Raw genomic sequence first — 26,578 nt, 5'->3', positions numbered from 1 at the left:
TGTGTAAATATCTTTAATTTTGTATTTGCAAAAGATTCAAGGAGATTTTGATCATGGCTGTGAATACAAAGATATCCATCAAACATGCTAAGTTTCAGTATACTAGATGTTTAACTACATTAGGCCACATATATAGATTACAATCGGGAACTTTAAAGTAGCGAAATATTTGTTCTGCATTGCAACAGCTGAATACATTTCTATAAAATGTATCTTCTGGATAAAGCACAGGCTGATGTTTGTAAATATCATATTGTGATTTGAAGGGAATTCCTTCCAGCAAAATACTGTTGAGCAGCTTAGTGAAATTATTCACTCCCCATTTAATTCTGCTTAGAGGAGAGGAGGATGTTTTGAAACCTTATTTAAGAATTGATGTGAACTGTATTGGATTTCCTCACGAAACACAGCTACATTTGACTTTATTGGCACAGACACAATAGATTTAATGGACTCTGAAGCAAAAACAAAATGCTGGGAGAACTCAGCCAGTCAAGCAGCTGTGTAACCCGAAACATTAACTGGTTTCTCCTTCTGCAGATGTTCCTCCAGCACTTTTGTTTTTGTTTCAGATTCCAATATCTGCAGTTTTATTTGTTTTCCATTAAGGTTGAATGGACTCGTACAGTACAGGAAGTTTCCATGATTCTGTAATTTGAGATGGGCTACTGCAATTCAGAACCACACCAGACAACATATTATACACACCTTGATGAGCAAAACATATTTACTGTGCCTGCTTCATCTCCAGTTTGTTGGAACATGCCATTAAATCAGTGAATAAAAGAAACCTTACATTTCTATATCATTTGCAATGTCCCAAGATAACTTGCAACTAAATAAGTACTTTTATAGTGTGAATACTAGTGTAAATTGGAAATTTGAGACAGTGATGAGATAATGGGATGTCAGTTTAATGTCCTACTTGAAGGATACTCCAACAATGCAATATTCGCCTAGGACTGGCCTGGAAATTTGTACATGAGCCTCTGGACTGAAGCTTGGACCTGTAACCATCTGGCTTTAGGGAGAGGGAGGCTGAGCCACAGCTGATGTACTGGGTGAATATAGGGAAGAGCAGAGGAAAAGGAATAAGGAAATCCAAAGGGGATGGGTGAGGAAGGCAAGTAAGTGGAAGCAAAATATATGGGAGACAGGATAAAGAAGTTAAGGGAACAAAGAGACATGAAAAAGTTGGACAGCCTTGTAAATGGGGGTATTGGAGACAAAATTCTGCCAGAACATTTTTTCTAATTTCATGGTTAGTGCTAGTGGAGGTAAAGCACAGGAGACAAACATAGACCTGTGATTAGCCTTCAGAATTAGCTAATTATTTACAACTGCAATAAATTGTTAATTCACATAAGAACTCTATAGGTTCTGGCTGTCTCAGTAGTAACTGAGGCAGAGTCATCTTGGTTTTGTGGAATTTGTAACCCCTGGGAATGGCACGCATTCCATGAGGTTGACCCTTTGTAATGATGATTGGAGATCTTCTGGAAATGACACAGTCATACAAGGAGTCTTGTGTAAATCCTTGGTTAGACCACCGCCAGGGCTTGGCAACAGCTCTGGGCTCTGCACCTAGGGAAGGATGTATCGTCCTTGGGGACAGTGAGTATAGATTTTCAGAATGATACCTGGACTTTTGAGGGTTAATTATGAGGCACAATAGCACAAATGGCTTGAGTTATCTAATATTTCAAGTGTTTTGATTAAACTTTTCAAAGTATTATGAAGAAATAATAGAATGGATGAAGAAAGACTACTTCTGCTGGTGAGGGAGTGTGGAGCTGGTGAGGGAGTGTGATTCTGAGGAGCAGTGTCTACACATTGGAGCCAGTCCTCTTGGGAGTGAAGTCAAGGGGCACCAGAGACGGGGTGGGAGGAGTTTGGAACTCCTGTGGTTAGGAATCCTCAGGGAATTCCTGTGCCAGAATCTCTATCCAGTTGTGCAGCTAGATGGAGAAACTGCTTGTATGCTCTGACTGGGACAGAGAATTGAAGGAACTCTCGAGAGCAATGGTCGTGTCCTGGTTCCGGCGCCAAAAGCTGCTCTTCTTGACCGCTTTCAGGATGTAGCCTTTGAATGATGCTCCCATAAACGCGTACAGGATTGGGTTGAGGCAGCTGTGAAACAATGCGATACTCTCGGTTATCTGTGTGGCGATATCCACCCTTTTGCTGATCTCGCAATCCTTGATGAGCATGTGGATCACGTCGAGCAGGCGGCAGAACTTGATGATGTTGTATGGTAGCTGAGTCAAGAAGAAGAGCCCCACGACTGCCAGGAGCACCCTAAGTGCCCTGTGTTTCCTTCTATCTGGACCCTTGTACACCACCTTGGCCACAGCAGAATAGCAGTAGAGCATAACCAGTGATGGGATTGCAAACACCAGGAGGATGTCAAACACCTGGACTGTAGCCCTGACTGTCTTGGCCATCTGTGGAGGGAAAAGGAGGTTGCATAGCTGCCTGTTGTCAAAACTCATCACTGAAGAGAAAATGAAATCAGGAGTGCTGAGAATTATAGCCACCAGCCAGACACACATGCAGATGATCTTAGCCCTGTTGCCCACTGTGGATGGCCTGGTTGCCCTGGAGATGGCAAGGTAGCGGTCAACACTGATGCAGGCTAAGAACAGCATGCTGGCACAGAAATTCATTTCGAACAGTGCTGAGCAGATTTTGCACATAACGTCTCCAAAAATCCATCCATGGACAGCGTGGGCCATCCAGAAAGGAAGGGTGACAAGAAGCAGCAAATCAGCAATGGCCAGATTCATGATGTACAAGTCTGTCTTGGATTTGATCCTCTTGTAATTGGCATAAATGGCCACCACAATAAAATTCCCAGAGAGCCCAGCTATCAGTGTCACTCCGTAGAACAGTGGCAGGAAATATTTTGAAAATTGTCTGACGTCACCTTTGTCACACAGGTAGTTAAATTCATAATAGTCAATGCTGTAATTTCTGTCCCCATGGTAAGATCCATTGTCATAGAAGTTTGAGAAGTCATCATAAATGTCTTCATCTGCCATGCCACCTTAAAGGCACAAGAGAAAAATTGTTATTCAGATAATACATTTTAAAAATAGGATGAATATATAATAAGACATTTATAAATATATATATAATATTATATATACAATAATATTAAATATATAATAAGACAGAGCATCCTGTAACCAACCAAACACCAGTCAACTACAGTCACTATTGTTCTGAAGTAAATGCATTGCAAGATCCATTGATAATTATTTGTGTTGGGTGTTGCTGGGAGAAAGACATTGGCCAGGACAATGGGAGGGTTCGTCACTCTTCTTCAAAGTGATGACGGGTTCTTTTCCACAACTAACTGGGAGACAGTTTCTTAATTTAACCTCTCACTTGCCAAAGCTGGCTCCTCTGACAATGCAACACTCCCTCAGTCGTACTTTTAGTGAGAGAGTCCACTTCGAGCAGTGTTTTCCAAAATCTGTGCCAAAGATCACAGAAATGCAAGTTGTGATGGATGCCAATATGTGCTCAATTTTGGTTGCATTAAAATCAGATGAATTGTGCTAAGAAAATTAATGCAGCTTTATCAATTGCTGGTCTCTAAAGAGTAAATAACATTTTTTAAACTTCCTGTCTCTATGTTTTTGCTACCACATGAATAATTTCTTTGAGGTTTCACAAGCGGAGGCAAGTTGACCCTTTCTTGCCTATCTCTTTAAAATGCCTCCCTAATGGTCAGTACTCATGCTCCTTGTCACCTGATCTGCCTTAAGTTATCTCAGTGTAGTCTTCTGTGTTACATTTCAGTCCTCCTCCCAGCTCTGCTTTGAAAACTGTCACTACTCCACTCTTCCCCCAGTTCTGAGGGAGGATTATTGACCTGAAACATTAACCAAGTTTTCTTCCCACAGATGCTGCTTGACTGGTTGAGTTCTTCCAACATTTCTGTTTTTGTTTCACATTCCAGCATATGCAGTTTTATTTGTTTTCCAGACTTTGTCTCCAAGCTGTAAGACCTTCTATAGATGTGTAACATTTAAAAGATTTGCAAAAAATTATTTGCATCCCTTACAAACTGTGATGGGAGAAATTGTAGCAGAGAATAAAGAAATGGCAGAGAGGCAAAATTTTTAAATCTTCACTGGCCACAGATGAAGTGCCTGACTGGACAACAGCAAATGTACCTTTATTCAACAGGAATAACTCAGGAAGTTACAGGCCTGTGAATCCAACATCAGTGGTAGGGAAATTACTGGAAAACAAAATATTTTCCAATAACAGAAGGCAGAATTCATCTATACTTGATCAAAGATAATCAGCATGGTATTGTTACAAGGAAGATCCTGTCTGACCAATTTGAATTTTTCAAAGCATTATCAAAATGTATTGATGGGGGCAGCTTGGTTGATGTAGTCTACATGGACTTCAGAGAGACCTTTGACAGGGCCCCACATGGGAGGACAGGTACAAATGATAGGGGCTGATGTGATCCAGAGTAAGTTGGCAAATTGGATCCAAAATTAGTTTGGTAATGGGAGGCAGAGGGTGATGGTGGAAAGTTGCTTTTGTGATTGGAAATCCATGACCAGTGGTGTACCACAGAGGATAGTGCAGGGACCCTTGCTATTAGTTATACATATTAATAACTTGGATCTGAATAGGGTGGGTATGATTGGTAAGTTTGCAGATGACTAGAAAATTGATGGTGTCATTGATAGTGAAGAAGATAATCTTAGGCTGCAGGATGATATTGATGGTTTGTAAGATGGGCAGAGCAATGGCAGATGAAATTTAATCCTGACCAGTGCAAGGACTAATAAGGGTAGGACATAATCAATGAATGGTTGAGTCCTAAGGTGTACTGAGGAACAAAGAGTTCTTAGTGTGCAAATCCAAAAGTCACCAAAGCTGGCAGTACAGCTAGATAGGATGGTGAAGAACGCATATGGGTTACTTGGCCAGGGTAAAGAATATAAGCGCAGGGAGTTTATGATGTAACTTTATAAAACACTGGTTAGATCACAGCTGGAGTAAGTGTGCGTTTCTGATCGCCACACTATAGGAAGACGTGATTGCACTGGAGAAAATACAGAGGAGATTCACCAGGATGTTGCCTAGGATGGGACTTTTCAGTTATGAGGGGAGACTAAAGAGGCTAGAGTTGTTTACCTAGGAACAGAGGAGGCTGATAGATCCATACAAAATTATATGGGATGTAGATAGTGTGGGTGGTAGGAAACGTTTCCCTTAATAGCAGTATCTAAAGCTAGAGGGTATAGATTTAGGATAAGGGATAAGGGGTTTAGAGGGCATCTGAGAAGCATTTTTTTTCACCTTTGAGGCTGGTTGGAATCTGGAACACTCCACCTGTGGCAGACTCTCACATCCTTTAAAAGGTATCCAGAAAAGCATTTGGATCGCCAGGGCATAAGAAGGCTCTGGACCAAGTACTGGTAAATGGGATTAATATAGATAGGTACATGATGATCGGCATGAACATGTGTCCTGAGTGATTCTGGACTGGAAGGTGGGATTAGGCTGGGGAGCTGTTTTTAACTGGCATAGTCACTTTGGGCTGAGTGGCTTCCTCATGTAAATCTTCCCTAGTTGCTGGTAATGATTTCCACATTCTCACCACCATCTGAACAAAAAAATTTCTTCTGAATTGCCTGTTGCATCTCTTGCTGACTATCTGATATTAAAGGCTTCTTGTAAGTAATTGATTGTGTGGTATTGTTTGTCCAATAATCTATTCCCTTTACACAAAAAAGTTCAAAGTATCTTGAAGGAACAGGCATGGGCAATTAGTACTGCTTGGTGACTTAACTTTTAGTTCACCAGAACCCACAATCAGCTAAAGTTAACTTGCAAGTGTTGAGAATTGTGTTGATTCTAGATATTTACAGCTCACACTGTCTGGCTGCAGTGCAAATTATATTTCAGGCTGATGGATGATCATGGGAAAAGAAAACGTATTCATGGTTTACCAGTAGTTTAACTTGACAGCAGGTTCATAGAAGCGTAGTGGCTTTGGCTACCTGTGGAGGAGTGAGTTAATTTTGAAAGGGAAGAAGATTCATTGCCTAAGCTTTGATTTCTTGCTGCAGGAGGCATAATCAGAATGAAAATTAAGTTGCTAACAAATGAAAGTCCTGACTGCTGCCTCTCTAATCAGGATCTCTTCAGTTGACTGCCCAGGGGATAATTTATTTTCTTTGAAGTTTTCTTGCTGCTTATCAGAGCCCTCTAGACAATGTGGAAAGATGGTAATTTGGATGATGCTTATGATGTGGGAGAGCTAGAAAGGCATTGCTTGGGTAGCAGTTTCATTTCTCTGTTGAGATTAGTTCCTTATATAGCACACAGCAATGAAAATGGAACACAGGAACTTTCTGGATTTCTGGCCTTAGAAGATAATCATGGTGGGCATGAGGGAATAAAAATGTGTTATTGTAAACGGAACACTAATGGCAGATTTGGTTCACTAGGTACTACTCTTGCTCTGAGTCTGGGTTTAATGACACTCAAGAGACATGACTTATATACATTTCAGTCCCTTGGTGTGATGCTGGGATAGCGGTGCACTGTTAGAGACACTATCTTTTAGATGTGAAGTTAAACTGAGGCCATTTCTGCTCTCTCAGTAGCACCTAGTGTTATTTTAAAGAAGAGTGCTATTTTAAAGAAGAGCAGGGGAATTCAAATGGTGTCCTGGCCAATACTTACTCAATCAAAAGCGGAAAACAGATGGACCCTGGATCATCTCACCCTTGTGAATGCTGGATCTGTCTAAGTTGCCAAGGAGCATTTTATTCAGTTGAACAGCAAGGAACACCCTCAAGGCCCTGTGGGAAAAGGAGACCATGGATCTTTCCCCAAACAGACTAGCAAAGTCTTTTGGTCAAATGCCTCATCACCAGAATTCTCAAACAAATACTGGTGGTGAGAAAGGCCCTTTCCATCAGATCCTTCCTGCATTGCTAGTTTCTCAATCCCATCTCAAAATGACTGCAGTGCAGATGAAACAGTCACCCATCTTCTTCTCGACTGTGGTGGCCAAGAAGATCTGGGAAGGGATGCAATGGTTTTTGTTGAGGTTCATCCTGAGCATCTGTGTAACAGAAGACTCTGTGACCTATGGGCTGTTACCAGGGACACACATTGAGACAAACATTGACTGCTGCTGGAAGATCATCAACTTGGTAAAGAAAGCACTTTGGTCTACCTAAAACTTGCTGCTCTTCCTGTGTAAGATGTCCACAACCGAATATCGCTGACTGACACACTCCAAGATGCAGAAGTACATGCTGGGGGATCCACTGAACCTTGATGTAGTCAAAGTGGAGGCTTTGTGGGTAGGACCGCAGTCTTGGGTCTGATGGGCCGAAGTGTGTGAAGGCGACTTGCTGTCATACTGATATAGTATAAACTTTGTAAACCAACTGATTGATCTGTATTGTGTTGATAGGACCGTAGAACCACAGAACCATAGAACCATACAGCACAAAACAGGCCCTTCGGCCCACCATGTTGTGCCGTCCATCAAACCACCCTCACACTGTCTAACCCTTTCCTCCCACATAGCCCTTTATCTCACATTCTTCCATATGCCTATCCAACAAACTCTTGAACCTGTCCAATGTATCTGCCTCCACCACCACCCCAGGCAGTGCATTCCATGCACCAACCACTCTCTGGGTGAAAAACCTCCCCCTGACATCTCCTCTGAACCTCCCACCCATAACCTTAAAGCCATGCCCTCTTGTCTTGAGCACTGGTGCCCTGGAAAGGAGGCGCTGACTGTCTACTCTATCTATTCCTCTCAATATTTTATATACCTCTATCATGTCTCCTCTCATCCTCCTCCTTTCCAGTGAATAAAACCCTAGCACCTTAAGCCTCTCCTCATATTCCATACACTCTAATCCAGGCAGCATCCTGGTAAATCTCCTCTGCACCCTCTCCAATGCCTCCACATCCTTCCTATAATGCTGCAACCAGAACTGAACACAGTACTCTAAGTGTGGTCTAACTAGAGTTTTGTAAAGCTGCATCATCACTTCGCAACTCTTAAACTCAATCCCACGATTTATGAGAGCTGACATCCCATAGGCCTTCTTAACTGCTCTATCCACCTGTGAGGCAACTTTCAGTGAACTGTGAATATGAACCCCCAGATCCCTCTGCTCCTCTACACTGCCAAGTACCTTGCCATTTACCTTGTACTCTGCCCTGGAGTTTGCCCTTCCAAAGTGTACCACCTCACACTTCTCCGGATTGAACTCCATCTGCCACTTGTCAGCCCAGCTCTGCATCCTATCAATATCCCTCTGTAAGCTCCGACAGCCCTCCACACTATCCACAACACTGCCGATCTTAGTGTTGTCCGCAAACTTACTAACCCAGCCTTCCACCCCCTCATCTAAGTCATCTATAAACATCACAAAAAGTAAAGGTCCCAGAACCGATCCCTGCGGGACACCACTAGTCACTGCCCTCCAATCCGAGGGCACTCCTTCCACCACAACCCTCTGCTTTCTACAGACAAGCCAATTCCTAATCCACACAGCCAAGCTTCCCTGGATCCCTTGGCCTCTGACCTTCTGAAGAAGCCTACCATGAGAAACCTTATCAAACGCCTTACTAAAATCCATGTAGACCACATCTATTGTACTACCCTCATCAATCTTCCTGGTCACCTCCTCAAAGAACCCTATCAGGCTTGTGAGACATGATCTTTCCTTCACAAAGCCATGCTGGCTGTCCCTAATCAGTCCATGATTCTCCAGGTGTTCATAGATCCTATCCCTTAGAATCCTTTCTAACAGCTTACCCACCACAGACGTGAGACTCACTGGTCTGTAATTCCCTGGACTATCCCTACTACCTTTTTTGAACAAGGGGACAACAATCACCACCCTCCAATCCTCCGGCACCATCCCCGTGGACAACGAGGACTCAAAGATCCTTACCAGCAGTTCAACAATCTCCTCCTTCGCCTCTCGAAGCAGCCTGGGGAAAATCCCGTCAGGCCCCGGAGATTTATCTGTCTTGATATTATTTAACAACTTCAACACATCATCTCTCTTGATATCTACAACATCGAGAACATTACCCTTACCAGCACTCCCTTCTGCGTCAAGACCCCTCTCCTTGGTGAATACCGAAGAGAAGTATTCATTGAGAACTTCTCCCACTTCTGCCGCCTCGAGGCACATTCTCCCACCTTTGTCTTTAATCAGACCTACCTTTACCCAAGCCATCCTCCTACCCTTCACGTACGTAAAAAAGGCCTTGGGATTTTTCTTAATCCTACTAGCCAACGCCTTTTCATGTCCCCTTCTAGCTCTCCTCAGCCCTTTCTTAAGTTCCTTCCTCGCTACCCTATATTCCTCACGGGCCCTGTCTGAACTTTGCTGCTTATACCTTATGTATGCTACCTTCTTCTCCCTAACTAGTCGTTCCACCTCTCTCGTCACCCATGGTTCCTTCACCCTGCCATTCCTTCTCTGCCTCACCGGGACATATTTATCCCTAACATCCTGCATAAGATCCCTGAACATCGACCACATCGCCATGGTACATTTCCCTTCAAAAAGGACATCCCAATTTACACTCCCAAGTTCTCTCCTTATAGCCTCATAGTTCGCCCTTCCCCAATTAAATATCTTCTTGACCTCTCTGCACCTGTCCCTGTCCATGACAATTTTAAAGGTTATGGAGCAATGGTCACTATCCCCCAAATGCTCACCCACCAATAGATCCTTCACCTGTCCTGGTTCATTTCCTAAAACTAGATCTAGCATGGCATTCCCTCTAGTCGGCCTGTCGACATACTGCAACAGGAATCCCTCCTGGACACATTTAACAAATTCCGTCCCATCTAAACCTTTGGCACTAAGCAGGTTCCAGTCTATATTTGGGAAGTTGAAGTCTCCCATTATAACAACCCTGTTATTTTTGCTTCTCTCCAAACACTGCCTGCCAATCTGCTTCTCTATATCTCTACTGCTACCGGGGGGCCTATAGAATACTCCTAGTAGAGTAACTGCTCCTTTCTTGTTCCTTACTTCCACCCATAAGGACTCTAGAGATGATCCTTCTACAACATCAATCCTTTCTGCAGCCGTAACAGTGTCCCTGACCAGTATTGCCACCCCTCCTCCTCTTCCCCCTCCTTCCCCCTCCCTCTTAAAACACCGAAAACCAGGAATATTCAATATCCGCTCCTGCCCTGACGTCAGCCACGTCTCAGTAATAGCCACAATATCATAGTCCCCCATACTTATCCAAGCCCTCAGTTCATCTCCCTTATTCCTGATGCTTCTTGCATTTAAGTAAACACACTTCAGTCCATCTACCTTACTACTTTTATAGCCTGTATTCTGCTTCTCCTTCCCCAAAGCCTCTCTACCTGTTTGATCTGACTTTTCCCCATCCCCTTCTTCCTCTGACCTGCTCCTCCGGTTCCCTTCCCCCTCACAAACTAGTTTAAACCCTCCCGAACCACCCTAGCAAACCTAGCCGCAAGGATATTGGCCCCCTTCTGGTTCGGGTCCCACCTTCCTGAGAAGAGATCCCAATGATCCAGAAATCTAAAACCCTCACTCCTGCACCAACTTCTCAGCCACGCATTTATCTGCCACCTCATCCTGTTCCTGCCTTCACTATCGCGTGGCACCGGCAGCAATCCCGAGATCGCTACCCTTGTGGTCCTGTTCCTCAGTCTTCCGCCTAACTCCCTGAACTCGCTCTTCAGGACCTCATCCCCCTTCCTACCTATGTCATTGGTGCCAACATGGACCACAACTTCTGGCTGCTCTCCCTCCCGTTCAAGAATCCTGTGGACCCGATCAGTGACATCCCGGACCCTGGCACCTGGGAGGCAACATACCATCCGGGATTCATGCTCACTGCCACAGAACCTCCTATCTGTTTCCCTGACTATCGAATCCCCTATCACTACCACATGTCTCTTTCCCACCCTTCCCTTCTGAGCAGCAGTACCAGTCCCAGTGCCAGAGACCTGGTTACTGCAGCTAGGCCCCTGCAGGTCATCACCCTCAATAGCCTCCAAGGCGGAAAACCTGTTACTGAGGGGAACAGCCGCTGGGGTTCCCTGCTCCGTCTGCCTGCCTGACTTCTTCTTCCTCTTCCCTCCCCTGACAGTCACCATTCTATCTGCATCCTGAACCTCAGATGTACCTGCTCTAAGGGGGGTGACTGTCACCTGATGGACTGTGTCTACATAACTCTGTCCCTCCCTTATGTTGCGCAGCATTTGTAGCTGCGACTCCAGCTCATCAACTCTGAGCCGAAGTGCGTCCAGCCTCAAGCACTTACTGGTGGCAGATGTGTCCTGTCCTATAAATCTGTAAATTTGAAGATTATTTTTGAAAGAATGAAAAAACAGATGGTGATTGTTGGTTGTAGAGGCTGACTGTGCACAAATTGTCTCCTGGATTTCCTACATTATAACAGAGACTACTGCAAATGCCAAGAACTAAGGTCATGATAGCTGCTATAAACATCCAAGTGATTCTGACGAATGGATGTTGATCAAGTCACCACAAAACAACCTAATAATTTCTTTGCGACCCTTTAAGATGAAAATTTTAATATAATTTGAAGAGACTCAAAACATATCTCAGGTGGAAATGGACAGGTCATGTTTAAGACTATTGCCAAAATAAAATCATTTGTTTCTACTCACATTATGTCTCAGTTGAATTTTGTTTCTCTGAAATTTCTATAAGACTGCATGATTTCCAAAATATGATGACAGAGGAATTCATATCTGTCTCTCATCACACACTATTACTTGTTAATGTGGGCTGGAGCAGACTGTAAACAACAGCTCTTGTCCTTTTCTGAAGAATTTTAAAATGATCCATATTTAAAATTCATTGGATTACATTTGGTGTCAACATCCATGGACCGTGGACTTTGTGGATTTCTTGTGGCTCCCAGGCCAGTTTGTCAGGCAAATGTATGCTTACATCCTATCTCACCTGTTGCTCCATCTTTTCTCAAGCACTACTCACAACTCCTCCCTGTATCTCACCCCAGCTCCTGTAACCAGTGTACGTCCCTACCAAGATTCATAATGTTCTTCTCTTTCCTCTCTTAGACTATCCTTTGGAATCGAGAGTGACTTGCTCACTCCTGTTCTATGCATTCTGAGGTGACTGATGAGGCCAATGTAGATTTTTTCACAGGTGGGGCAGGAGGTACATGGTGAACAGGTCGATGGTCAGTTTGGGAAGTAGTGTGCCCCTTTCACCATGTATGTTGGGCTACTGTGAATGGACTCGAGGTTCTCACTGCTATCCTAAATGGTCCTTCCAGACTTTCAGCAGTCACAGGCCACAAGTTGGTGAGAAGTTCCGATTGTCAAGGAGATTCTGAGAACATCCTTGAATTGTTTCATTAATACCTGGTAATGTCTTCACGTGACAAAGCTCAGGAGACATTTTCAAAGTCTGTTATTGGCAATGTGAACATCGTAACTGGCCAAATGTAATCAACTGCGTGTAATAGGGCCTCGGTGCTGGCGATGTAGGCCTAGGGGAGGACACTGGGTTTGGTGTGGTTATTCTGCTAAATAGTCCTTTAGATTAGGTCCTTCCAGCAGGAGGCTTGTTGGAGGTGAGGTAAGCATTGTGGTGACTAAGGCTGAACAAAAATGTGGGGAAAAAAGCCTTGCTTGACCCCAATCTAATCTAGGGTTGGAACCGTAGATGAGTTGAACATGATTTTATGTTATAAATCCATGTTTTCCTAATCTCACTATTCTATACACTATTAAAATGTTCCCTTATCGTATCCCCTCATTATAGATTGCTGCAATTTCCTATCACTAATGTGGGGCCAACAGATTGGTAATTCCTTGTTTTCTTTCTCCCTCCTTTCTTAAACAATGGGGATACATTTGCTAACCTCCAATCCATAGGAGCAATTTCAGAATTTTAAATGCCAGAGCATCAGCTATCTCTGTAGCCACCTCTTTCAATGCTCTGGGATGTAGTTCATTATGTTCTTGGGATTTATTGTCTTTCAAGCTCACCAATTTTTCTCATACATTCTTTTAACTAGTACTTATTTCTTTCAGTTCCCCATTCTCACTAGACCCTTAGTTCTCTAATATTTCTTGCTTTTGTTTTGTCATCTCTAGGTTTCCCTGGCTTGTCCCTCTCTTGCCAGATGTGGGCAGTGAGGCTGTGAATTTGTGATGGAAGTTCCTCTCTGTCAAGCTTCAGAAGCTCAGCAGGGAATTGTGCAGCACAGAAGGAAGATAGGAAGAGGGGTCCTGTCAATTCCCTGTTTTTCTTTCTTTATACCTCTACCACATATTCTTTCCCAAGTATTTATGAAGGATGATAAATCAGTTCATCCAAAGAGATTGTAGGGGCTAACAGAGCAGGAAGGCAAAGAAAAATGAGAGGGCAAAAAAGGGTCACTTATGAAGTTTGACCTTTAGCCTGTAGGAGGGGACAGGATACAGGAGATAGGACATGGAATAAACAGGTAAATCTGTTTGCATAGCATTAAGGAGTTTACCTGCTGCACAATCTGTTAATCCCTCAAGAGGCAAAAAATGTGGACGACTCAGTAACAACTGTATCAAAGGCCAACTGTCCGCTCATGTGGTGTATGTGGCTGTATTTTCTATATAAAAGTCATGACTGCTTGTAATTCGATGGAAAAGCCTGTGAGCTGTTTCGCTGCATGCATGTGATTAAACTGCTTGCATCTTGAGACCAGACTGCCATGTGTTAACACTGCCTTCTTTGTTCAATAGGTTCCATTCTGAGGTCTATCATAGAGTCTATCGTTCAGCCTCAAAGGGAGTGCACCAGATCCCAACACTTGTTAGGTTTCAAGTGTCCTTCATCTTTTACCATGCATTTTAAATCGATCCCCTGAAACAGCCACCAGAAACAGCTGCTTCTTATTCACCCTGTCAAAAACGTTCATGCTGTGCAAAGCTTACTGCTATGTTTTTGATATTACAACACTGACTGTGGCCCAAAAGTACTTAATTGTGCTTTTCATCTCTTGAAAGGGATGTGAGTGCCCCTATAGAATTTTTTTTTTGTTTCCTGGAAGCAATTCTTGTGCGGTATGGTAGAGTCAGTAGGGGGTCAGGGATCTTGTGGCCAGTGATTATCCTGTCAGATTAAGCCTCAGGATTGATATTTGGACATTGCTGTGTTGGATTGCATTGTTTTGGCCAGGGCAGCAGTGAGGATGCTACATTAATAATCTTGTTCTAAAGATGGGCCTGGAGGTTGATCCTCAGGGACTGCCAAGCACTGCCTACACTGATGTTTGGGGTAAATTCTGAAGCAAAACAGGAAGCATTTTTGTGCAAATGTTAGATTGGAGCCTTAAGCATTCTGGTGACTGTTGATAAGAAAGGAAATGCAATTTGATGCTATTCCCATGAGGTTCTGACTGCACATTTGTATTTCTTCAGTCAAGCAGCTAGTTTACCTAATTTTAAGTGAAGGCACTTACTTTTGCTGAGATGGTATTTGCAAACTTCCAGGAAACGACTGGGGCAGTTCTTCACATGTGACCTTAGCAAATATGTTGCAATATGGTCCTTGGAAGGAGAAAGTGTGGGTATATTTCTTCTCTTCTGTCAGCTGTGGCTCATTTTGTAGTTCCTTTAATCAGAATATTGGGGGCTGAAGTTCAACTCCAGAGACTGGAGCACAAAAATCTAGGATGACAAGCCAGTGCAGTCCTGAGGCAGTGCTGCACTGTCAGGGGTGAAGCATTAGCCAGCCTTCATTAGATCCCACGACACCACTTTAAAGAACAGCAAGCAAGATCTCTCGTGTCCTTGAGCTAATATTAAATCCCTCAAAACAATCAATGCCACTCAGATTATCGGGTCATTTGTTTTACACTGCTGTTTGTGAGAGCTTGCTATGCACAATTCAACTTCCAACATTACAAAAGTAATTATACTTCAAAAGTACTTCATTCACTGTGAAGCACTTTGGAAAACCTTGATGGCAGTGTGAAAGATGTTATAGTAATGCAGGACTGCTGCAGGATTTTGATACTAACTGTTGACACCATCTCACAGCTTTTAATGAGTTGGTGTCTGTGCTTCCCTCCAAGTTCTACATTACACATACTGACTCTGCCTTGGACCATTCAGACTAATTCTCCAATTTAGACAGAACAATTTATTTCTCTGTGAATTATTACTTTTACTAGAGTGGTGATCCCACAGCATGGAAGAAACCTCAGTATTCTTAAAATTATTCTGGAAATGCAAAGCTAGTTATTCATTCAATATTATTATACATTGCACTTAATATTAAGGTGGGAAAATACTGGGAACTCGTTATTTAAAGGGTAGCTGAAACATTTTTGGAGAGAGAAACAGTTAATATTTAAGGCTGATGAGCTTTCCTCAGAAAGATGTGATAAAAAATCTTCAACCTGAGACTTTAACTTGGTTTTCCTCCAACTGCTCAGTATTCCGGCAATTCTCCATTTTTATTTCAGACTTCCATCACCTGTGGTGTTTCGCTTTTCAAGAGCTGTAACATTTACTCACTGTCACTTTTCTATAGTAACTCGAGTGCATGAACAGCGAAGGCAGAGGCCCTTCAGCCCCTCGAATCTGTTCTGCCATTCATTGAGATCTTTGCTGATCTCTGACCTAACTCTATGCACCTCATACCTTTGTTTCTTAAAAATCTATCACTTAGATTTTAAACTAACCATTGACTTAGCATCAATTGTCACTTGCACAGCAAGGAATCGGAATGTCGGTTACTCTGTGTGCAGAAGTGTTTCTCGTTCACTCCTGTCCCTAATTTTTAAACAATTAGTTTTGCATTTCCAGATTTTATGAACGCTATGAGGATTCTTCCAAACTGTGAGATCACTACAACTCTGATAAAAATAATATTTCACAGAGAAAACTTGTTCTGTCTAAATTGGAGAATTAGACTGAATGGTCCAAGGTGGAGTTGGTGCCTGTAATCAAAACTTGGATGGAACCATGGGCACCAAGTTATTAAAATCCGTGAGGTGGTGTCAAAAGTTAGTGTCAAAATCCTGCAGAAGTCCTGCATTTCTATAGCACCTTTCATGATGCCATCAAGACTTTCCAAAGTGCTTCACAGTGTATGTCTCGAATCCTGAACTCTGCGGCCACTGGAAATAATTACAGAATGGAGACACGAGAGACTGCGGATGGTGGAATCTGAGCAAAAAGTAAACCCCTCTGTCTCACTTCTATATACTGACTATCCTCCCTCTACACTCTCATTGCTGATACAAGGTCTTGACATGAAATGCTGACCATCCCTTTGCCTCCACAGATGTTGCTTGACCCACTGAGTCCTTCCAGTAGTTTGTTTTTTGCACTGGAAATAATTACTCTCCATTTATGAAAGCCATGGCACTTAATATCTTGAAGACATTATTCAAGTCATCCATTAGCCTGTGACATTCCAGGGAATATTGCCCAGTTTATGTAACCTTTCTGGGCTGGTTTCTGTTTCTTCTTTATGAATTCAGTTACAAAATATTTATTTTCCTTGTTTTTTTCCTTATTCCCCAAAATAATTTCTTCTGTCTGAGACTCCTAAATCAGGTTTTACTAATCTTTCCCTTTTTACATATCATACAATCTGTTTTTCTGTTTTGTGCCAGCCTACTCTTGTATTCAACTTTCCCTTTCCTCATCAGTGCTTTTGTCCTCCTTTGATGAATTCTGAGGTTGTCCCAATCCTCAAGACCACTGCCTCTATTTGGACAGCCTTTTTCTTCAATCTAACAATTAGTAAATTGGTTTATTATTATCTCATGTATCAAGGTACAGTGAAAAATTTTGTTTTACATGCCATCCATACAAATCATTTCATCACATCAGTGCATTGAGATAGTACAAGGGAAAAGCAATAGCAGAATGCAGAATAAAGTGTTACAGCTAGAGAGAAAGTGCAGTGCAGGCAGACAATAAGGTGCAAGGCCATCACGAGGTAGATTATCAGGTAATACTATCTTTGACTGCTCTTGATAGGCACAGCTGCATTAGGCGTGGCTGGAGCCCAGGCCTGGTAACATGATTAGGTGTGCAGTCAGAGCCAGGGACTAGGAACATGATCACACATGTGGCAGAACCTGGAGGTCAGGAGTCAGGAACTGGGAATGGGGCTGGGTATGCAACTGGGCTTGGGAGCTGGAGACTGGAACGTGACTGGGGTTGTGGGTGAGGGGATGGGAAGCAAGGAGGGAAATAGTGAGCAAAGGCTCTTCTGCCTGAGTACACGCTTGTTTGTGTCCGTGTGAGAAACCGTGTGTGCACATGCTGGGCAGCATGTGCAAGTGTGTAAACACCAATCCATAACATTAATACCCACATAGCAGAGCCCAGTCTCTGGTTGTCTTTGTTCTCCTTGCCTCTGCAGCAAGACCTTGCCTTGTGAAGCCCGGGTGATAGTTGGTGTACAACAGCTACCACACTTTAAAAGAAACCAAGCACAGGCAACTTCCGTTCCTATTGTGAATTTCAGGACCTGGAACGTGAGGACCTTTATGGTCAATCCCAGCAGGTGAGACACCTGAATGCTGCTCTGTGCTCATAGGTCAGGAACTTGGACGCTTTGCCATTGACATCACCACTCTAAATGACATATGATGGTTAGGAGATAGCCAGTTTAAACATCAAGGCGCTATTTAGCCTTATCCATGGTCCTAGCTATTTGATTCAATGAGACGCTGGTCCCAGCTTTTTCAAGTGAATCCTGTGCCAAAGGAACAACTCCCTCTTTCCCCAGTGTAAGTGCCAACACTCAATGAATTGAAACCCATTTCTCCCCCACCAATCTCTGAGCCATACATTCAGTTCTCTGATCTTATTGACATTATGTCGGATACATGTGGCTCAGGTAGTAATCCAGTGATTATTACCTTAATGGTTCTGCTTGTTAATTTGGACCCAGCTGCCCATACTCCTTCACCAGAACCTCCTGCTTTGCCCTATCTGTGTTATTGATTCACACGCGGACCATGACAATTGGGTTGTTCCCCTCCCCCTCCAAGTTTCTCTTCAGGAAGTTTCTCTTAGGTGTAGGCAACTCCTGTCCAGAGTTGTGCTGTGGAACTGGGGGATCAAAAGGCCCTTAGAAATGAAAAGAAAAGTTAATGTTTGATGGATGGGTGGAAGAGATCTGCTTAAAAACTTATTAATTTGGCTGCAGGTGAAGTCTCAAAAAACCGAGTTCTTGCCATGCTCATCATTGCCAGGTTACGAGAAATTGGTGAGTCATGAAGAGGTGTTCCTTTTCCCACACACTGAAGAGCCCAATGTCTCTTTGCAGTGGATACCAGAAAGTGACCAAATAATGAACAGTCCAAGCACTCAGCACACAGTCTTTTTTATGTTTACAATCCTTATTTCAAAACACAGCTTCTTTACGGGAATCGGCTGTGCCAATTCTTAGAAATTCAGATAAGCATTACAATAATTACTTATGCCCAAGTCAAGGCCTGTGAGTCATCCCACAACTTCTGAATAGTTTTGTTTTGTGATTCTTCAAATGGCCTCACTGTTCTGCACTTGACAGAACCACATAGAAACAGGCAATTATTACACACCAACAACCTCACTGAGCCATAGTGGCCCCATCAACAGGCTATCAAGAAATACAGCCTGCACCTTAGCAGCTTGATGCAGCATTTTAAGTGCCTTGGTCTGTTAACATTCACTGCCCCTTTCCCCCTGCTGTACTGATAATAATAAATTTTCCATTGAATCCCAGTGAATTTAAATGGCGCAGGAAATGTACAAGCACTCTGAATCACACCCACTTTCCTGACCCCTGATGTTCTGGACCCCTGCCCTGGGTCTAGCTGCACACCCAGCCCACAGTCTGGACCCTGGCCCTGATCACACACCCTGCTTACACTCTGGACCCCTGGCTCAAACTCTGAACAATGAGTGAGCTAGACATAGAACCATCAGAATTTCCAAACAATTGAACTCACCAGGATTCAGTGGAAAAGTTATTAGCTGACAGTGCAACATGTAAAAAAAAAGGGAAATAAGAAAGTATTTTGGAACTAATAGGAGTAACAGCTGATAGTCCAAAAAATCTGCCAGTCTGGCACCAAAGACCTGAGGATGCCGAATTATCGGAGTACTGCTGTATTTTGTGTGCTGCAGGGTGAGTAAGAACCTTGGGGACCAGTGTGTTAAAACTGGGCAATATCCGTGTTGGAAAGCTAGAGACTGACTCCAGATTCCTGTCATTCAGCCAGTAGGTGTTTGCTGTCAGTGAAATCAAACCACTGGTCATGGAGTCATTCAGCATGGAAACAGGCCCTTTGGCCCAACTGGTCCATGCTGACCTAAGCTAGTCCCATTTGCCTGTGCTTGGCTCATGTCCCACTAAACCTTTCCAATCCATATATTTATCCAAATGTCTCTTAAATATTGTTATTGTACCTGCCTCAACTACTTTCTCTGGTAGCTCGTTCCATATACACACTACCTTCTGCATGGCGGTCCTTTTTAAATCTTTCCCTTCTCATCTTAAACCTGTGCCCACTAGTTTTTGAGTCCCTTTCCCTGGGAAAAAAGACTATATGCATTCACCCTATCTATGTCCATCGTGATTTTATATACCCTGATAAGGTCACCCCTCAGTCTTTCATGTTCCAAGGTAGAAAGTCCTAACCTGCCCAACCTCACCCTATAACCCAGTCCCTTGTGTCCTGGTAACATTCTCATAAATCCAGAGGTAATTTCCAAAAGACAGACAAAGTCTCCCTTTATAGTCACAAATAGAAGGTGCTACTCTCAGTGATTTATAAACCACACCCTATTTATTGAGATACTGTAACCACCTGCACAGTAGTGCTATTGCTTAAGTCAATATTTTCAAAGATAAACTTGCATTCACAAAGCTTCTTTTATATTCCTTTCAGCACACTACAGCCAACCAAGTATTTCTGAAGCACAGTCACTGTTGAAACACAATGACAGATTTGCACACAGGGTCTCAGCCCGAAATGTTGACTGTTTATTTCCCTCCACAGATGCTGCCTGACCTGCTGAGTTCCTCCAGCACCTTTTGTGTATTGCTCCAGATTTCAGCATCTGCGGAATTTTTTTTGTTTCTCAATAAGATAATGAACATTTTTTGTTTAATTAAGTGAAAGATAAATGTTGGTCAGGACACAAAGGGGATTTGAAATAAAGCAAAAAATGCTGGAAACACTTGGCTCATCAGTCACCATCTGTGGCGAGTAAAACAGAGTTAACTTTTCTGGTCAATGACTTCATTGGAATTCATTCATGTCATGTCAACAATTAGTGATGAATAGATCTAAAGAGGGTAAGTAGCCAGGGGGAAGGGTCCAGGTGGATTGAGAATTCTGGAGATGGGGGAAAGGGGCCACAGTCTGGGGTGAGGACACCTGGTCAAAGAAATAAGCACCAACCCAAGTGCAGTAGCAGTAGAGCTTGACATAGTGAATTCTTTGAGTTGGAGACATGGTGGGGGGTGGGGTGAAGCCGAGGTCTCTGCTGAGAACTGATATCTAGGATCAGAGTGTGGAATATCAGAAGGGATGGTGAAAACACTGCAGGGGTGGGACTGGTGTAGTGGTGGGGTCAGAAGAAAGTGAAGGGGGAGAAAGATCCCAAGGAGTATTAGAATTCAAGAGTTGTTGAAGCTTGCTATCTTCAATGATAGAAAGGAAAGAAAGAAGTATATTGTTGCAAGATCATCGACCTATAATTGTTTCTCACTCCATATACGCTGCCTGACCTGTCATGTGTTTCCAATATTTTCTGGTTTTTTTTGAGTGCCAACATATGCAGTTTTTGTTTTTCATCCACCAAAGGTATTTCCCTCGCCAGATTGTAACACTGAGTTGATCATATCCACCTGGGACCACGGACAAGGCCTTAGATTAGTGTTTCACCTGGAATGTAGTACATCTGACAGAGCAACATTCCTTCGGAGCTGCACTGTAATACTGGCTTAGAATTTTGAGCTCTGGTCTTCAGGTTGGGACTTGTATCTACAACCTACGCACTGAGGCAAGCATGCTGCTCCCATGCTACAGCTTCCCATCGGTACTGGCTGCCCTTTTGTTGGATGCTATATATATGGACATGAATCTGCTGCGGTTGTGGCAATGAATCTGTCCAGCCATTCACCCTGGTCATTTGGGGAAGGTAGTGGGAAGGATTTCTTTGTGTAGAGTAATAGGTTCCAGAAGACAAATGGAGAGTGGAGGCTTTTCTAGTCCAAATATCAGCCTTTTTTAAACTTTTTTTCTGCATTGGACATCTGAGGGTCAGTGAAAGGAGATGTAAAGCTGCCATTCGAGCTCATTCTAAACTTTGCTTCCTGTGCAGCGGCCAACTTCCGCACAACAAGATCTCACGAAATGACCAGTGTAATAATGACCAGACCATCAGACTTATACAGCCGTTGACTGGAGGACAAATGTTGGCCTGGGTACGAAGGGAAGCTCCCCTGCTTTTCTTCAGTTTGGTCCATGAGGTTTTTTTCATCCAGTTGACAGAACATGCAGGCCTCAGTTTAATGTCATCTCAGAAGGATGGCACCTACAACAGTGCAGCATTCCCTCAGTACTGTAACTTGAAACTGCCTGGATATTTGTGCTCCTGCTGCTAAATCAGTGGTCTTACAACCATTGCCTTCTGAGTCAGGAAGGAGGAAGAGTGGCCTGAAGACCCACACGCAACTATTCTGGAACAGCTTCTAGCCCTCCACCATCAGATTTCTGAACGGCCCATGAACCCATGAACACTACCTCCCTCTTCCTCTTTTTCTGCACTATTTATTTATTGTTGTAATTTATAGTATTTTTATGTCTTTGCACTGTCCTGCTGCCGCAAAACAACAAATTTCACGTCATATAAGTCAGTGATAATAAACCTGATTCTGATTCTGATTGCAGTACCCAACACTCTTGCTATTATTAAAGTGCTATAGTTTTGCAATGCTGTATTGTGGAATGGCATGGTGCAATTTCTTTATTCTTGTTTAAGTTGTTAAGAGGCGGTGCCTCAAGAAGGCGGCATCCATTGTTAAGGACGTGCCCTCTTCACGTTACTACCATCAGGGAGGAGGTACAGGAGCCTGAAGACCCACACTCAATGTTTCAGGAACAGCTTCTTCCCCTTCTACCATCAGATTTCTGAACAGTCCATCAACCTATGAACATTACTTCATTATTCCTCTTTTGCACTATTTATTTTTGTAACTTATAGTAATTTTTTTATGTCTTGCACTATACTGCTGCCACAAAACAACAAATTTCATGGCATATGTCAGTGATAATAAACCTGATTTTGATTCTGATTCTGAAATACTGAAGCCATTAATTTTTAAGGTAATGCTTTTGTAAGGTATACCAGTCTTCTGAAGACAATATATCACATCTGCTGTGCTGTGAAGGCATCACCTTTGTGAATAAGCACTGCATCCAGGATTTAACTATGACAGCACATTGGATATGACTTTCAAGTGAGAAATGTAGGTAGCCAAATACAGAATGAAAAGGCTTTACTGTCATTTTTCAAAAAAATCTGCAGATGACTATCAAAAGTGCAGCAGGTGGTGCTGCTGCCTCACAGCTCCAACAACCCGGGTTCAATCCTGACCTCTGGTGCTGAAGTGTGGAATTTGCATGTTCTCACTACGACCGTGTGGGCTTTCCCCTGGGTCCTCCAGTTTCCTCCCACATCACGTGCTGGTAGGTTAATTGGCTACAGTAATTTGCTCCTCGTGTTGGTGGGCAGTGGGAGAATCAGTGGGGAGTTGGGTGTATGAGAGGGAGAATAGCTTACATGGAAATAAGTGGGGGAATGGAACTGATGGGAATGCTTTTCAGAGCTGGCATGGAGCCAGTGGGCTGAACACATCGTATGAGTAATATGAAGATATAAAATACTTGAATGTTTTGGGTTTGAAGAAATGTGAACATGGAACATGGAACAGTACAGCACAGGAACAGGCCCTTCAGCCCACCACGTCTGCACCAACCATGATGCCAATCTAAACTAATTCCATCTGTCTGCACATGGTCCGTATCCCTCTATTCCCTGCCTGTTCATGTGTCTGTCTAAATGCCTCTTAGATGTCACCATCGTATCTGCCTCTAACACGTCACCTAGCAGTGTGTTCCAGACACCCACCACTCTCTGTGTAAAAAAAAATTGCCTCACAAATCTTCTTTACTCTTTCCCCCTCTCACCTATGCCCACTAGTATTTGACTTTTCAACCTTGGGAAAAAGATTCTGACTGTCTACCCTATCTATGCCTCTCATAATTTTATATACTTTCATCAGGTCACCCCCTCAGCCTCCGACACTCAAGAGAAAGCAATCCAAGTTTGTCCAGCCTCTCCTCATAGCTAATACACTCCAATTCAGCCTGGTAACCTCTTCTCCACTGTCTCCAAAGCTTCCACATCCTTCCTGTAATGCAACAACCAGAACTGTACACAATACTCCAAATGTGGCCTCACCAGAGTATTATGCAGCTACAGCATGACTTCCCGACTTTTATATTCAATGCCCTGACTGATGAAGGCAAGTATGCCGTGCGCCTTCTTTACCACCCTATCTACTTGTATTGCCACTTTCAGGGAACTTGCAACCCAAGATCCCTCTGCACATCAGTGCTCCTAACCGACCCGACATTTACTGTATACTTCCCTCTTACATTTGACCTCCCAAAGAGCAGCACCTCACACTTGCCTGCATTAAACTCCATCTGCCATTTCTCTGCCCGTATCTGCAGTTGATCTATATTGTGCTATATCCTTTGACAACCTTCTTCCCTATCCACAACTCCACCAATTTCCATGTTATCTGCAAACTTTCTAATCAGACCACCTCTATTTTCATCCACATCACTTATAGATAATCACAAGCAGCAAAGGTCCCAGCACTGATCCCTGTGGAACACTACTAGTCACGTACCTCCATACTAATTTCTTGTGAAAACTTTGGAGGCAGCTGGGTTAAACATTGATGGGCTTGGCACTGAACAACTCACAAACTGGTATTAGCTGACTTAGCAACTGATAAACATCCTGCATTCATATCCCAAGTTTTGCACCAGTTCCCGCTCTCCCATTCCAAGGTGCTTGCTTAACTCACACTGACTCCCGGTTAAAACATTATTTCAATTTTAAAATTCTTGCCCCTGTTTTCAAACTTCTCCATGGTCTCTCATCTCTCCAGTCTCAGGAATCTTTGCAACCCCTGTAGCCCTCCAAGATATTTGTGTTCCACTAGTATTAGCTTCAAGATCATCCTCTGTTTTGGTGTTTCACCACTGACAGCTGAGCCTTCAGCTACCAAAGCCTTGAAACATCTTGGACCTGTTTTGCTCCTTTAAGGGCACAATATAAATCAATGTTGTTGCACAGTGTTCAGCTGGTCTTGGGAAGCACAACTTGGGTGGTCTGTGAACGTGGGGAGATAAAACTAGGACACTTGAAAGGCCAAGGCTGAGAAGATGATAGTGCTGGTAAATGGGACTAATACAGATTGTAGGATGGTTGGAATGGACAAGGTGGACTGAAGGGTCTGTTTCTGTGTTGTGTGACTCTATAACTCTAGGACAGATGTGTTTTCTAAAAAAAACTATCAGGCAAGCTTTCCTTCAGTTAAAGCATGCAAGGCAGTGGTTAGAAATTATTTTGTTTAAGCCCAACAAAGCCACAGCCTGTTTTTTTGGTATTGATGGACAAAGTCTTTGTATTTCGCGAGTCTGTTTAAAACACATGTTTACATTCTGCCTGAGACACTAAACTGATGACTGATTCACCACGACTTCCTTCACTAATACTCCTACTTCAGACTGCACGTCGGAATGCTTATACAGAAGACAATAATCGGTTTGTATCAACGCCGTCTGGACTTCGCTCTGGATTACACAAGTCAGTAATTGACAATGTTTTAACAATGTTATTTAACGAAATCTGGGAGCAAATGGCAAAGCACGGCTAAAGGCAAGAAAGAACGCTTATAACAATCGCTCTTCATATTTATTTCGTTCAATATTCTACCAACCATGCATCCTGTCACGGAATATTTTAAACGACCTTTTTAAAGATTTTGAAAGCAAGGTGATCTTTGTTGTCTTTTTAAACATGAAGATTATGTACATAAAACATTGCCGAGAACAGAAACGAAACGCAACACCCTGAATACTTAAGCAAAAAGACAAACTGCTGGAGGAACTCAGCAGGTCAGGCAGATGAAGCGGCTCGACCCGTCAATTTCCCTTCACTGATGGACCCGCTGAGTTCTTCTTGCAGGTTGTTTTTGCCCCAGGTTCCAGCATAGTGATCTCTTGTGTCTGCACCGAATACTTAGTTCAGCCGAATAACCCCAGTTAATGGACAAACTCTGAATTGTACCCAGTTTATCCACTCCCAATGACCTTTAAAAGTAGAAACGAGCACTAGCAGAGGGTGCTCACCGAGATGGATTTTCTTTTGCTTGGGAGATGTTTCCTCGAAGTGTTAGACTGTGCAACAGGCTGGTTTCACGGGCTAACTCCACGCTGCTGCTGCTTGAACTGCAGTGTTGCTGGGTGGTTGCAAAAATATCTTTAAAACACCCAGAAGTGATCCAGTGGACGAGGGGTTGTGTCAACTGTGATCCGTCCAAAAGAATGCGTCCCCGGCACCTCTTAATGCTTGGTTGCCGGCTTCTTCTCGGTGATCTGGTTTTGACGAGGAGGAGTTTGTTTCCGTTTTGCTTACAGCTTTCACTTGTTTGAGTGCGGGCTCCTGGTTCGGTTGTTAGCGAGGTCCCGAGCTCTGGGAGAGCACGGCAGCTGCGTTACCTTCTGTCCAGTGGTCTCAACTACTTGCCAAGAGTGCTAAGACCAGACGTGCACAAACTGCTGCAACTCCCAAAACGAATTTCAAGATAAACTGGCTGGGAATTCGTAACTCGCACACACAGCTCAAAAGCACAGTGTGATACAGCTTTTGAAAAATCCTCACACCAAACTTTTCTTGGAAGATTGGAAGCTCGATGCGACTCTGATGGCTGCTTTTCTTTGTTCATGTACTGAATTACTTATTTACTGTACATAAACTTAATTACTTATGTACTTAATTACTTATTTTATGTGAAAGTTTCATCAACTCTGCTTTTGAAAGGGGAAAAAGGATTTACGAGGATGTACCGGGAGTGGAGGGCTTGGGTTATAAGGAGAGGCTGGATAGGTTGGGGCGTTTTTTCCTGGAGCGTTGGCGGCTGAAGGGTGACCTTATAAGAGGTTTATAAAGTCATGAGGGGCATAGACAAAGTGACTAGCCAAAGTATTTTGCCCAGGGTAAGGGAGTCCAAACTAGAGGGCCCAGGTTCAAGGTTAGAGGGGAAGATTTAAAGGGGACCCGAGGGGCAAGTTGTTCACACAGAGGGTGCTTGGGTGTATGGAACGAGCTTGCCAGAGGAAGTGGTGGTGGTGGTGCAGTTACCACATACCATTTGGACAGATTCATGGATAGGAAAGACTTAGGGAGCAAACA

At 43.3% G+C, this 26,578-nt stretch overlaps 1 protein-coding gene across 1 annotated transcript; it reads right to left on the bottom strand.

Annotated features, from left to right (window-relative positions):
* LOC127570888 (atypical chemokine receptor 4-like) lies at positions 1-26,454 on the bottom strand. The gene is made up of 2 exons (XM_052016791.1): positions 25,516-26,454; positions 1-3,046 (listed from the first exon to the last, which is right to left on the bottom strand). Exon 2 carries the CDS (start codon positions 3,039-3,041, stop codon positions 1,959-1,961), a length of 1,083 nt encoding a protein of 360 aa, XP_051872751.1. The 5' UTR covers positions 3,042-3,046; positions 25,516-26,454; the 3' UTR covers positions 1-1,958.
* Between the last annotated feature and the right edge of the window lie 124 nt (positions 26,455-26,578).

This window comes from Pristis pectinata, chromosome 5, assembly GCF_009764475.1.
Source record: "Pristis pectinata isolate sPriPec2 chromosome 5, sPriPec2.1.pri, whole genome shotgun sequence".
Taxonomy (NCBI): Eukaryota; Metazoa; Chordata; class Chondrichthyes; order Rhinopristiformes; family Pristidae; genus Pristis; species Pristis pectinata.
This window is presented reverse-complemented; position numbering and strand designations above follow the sequence as displayed.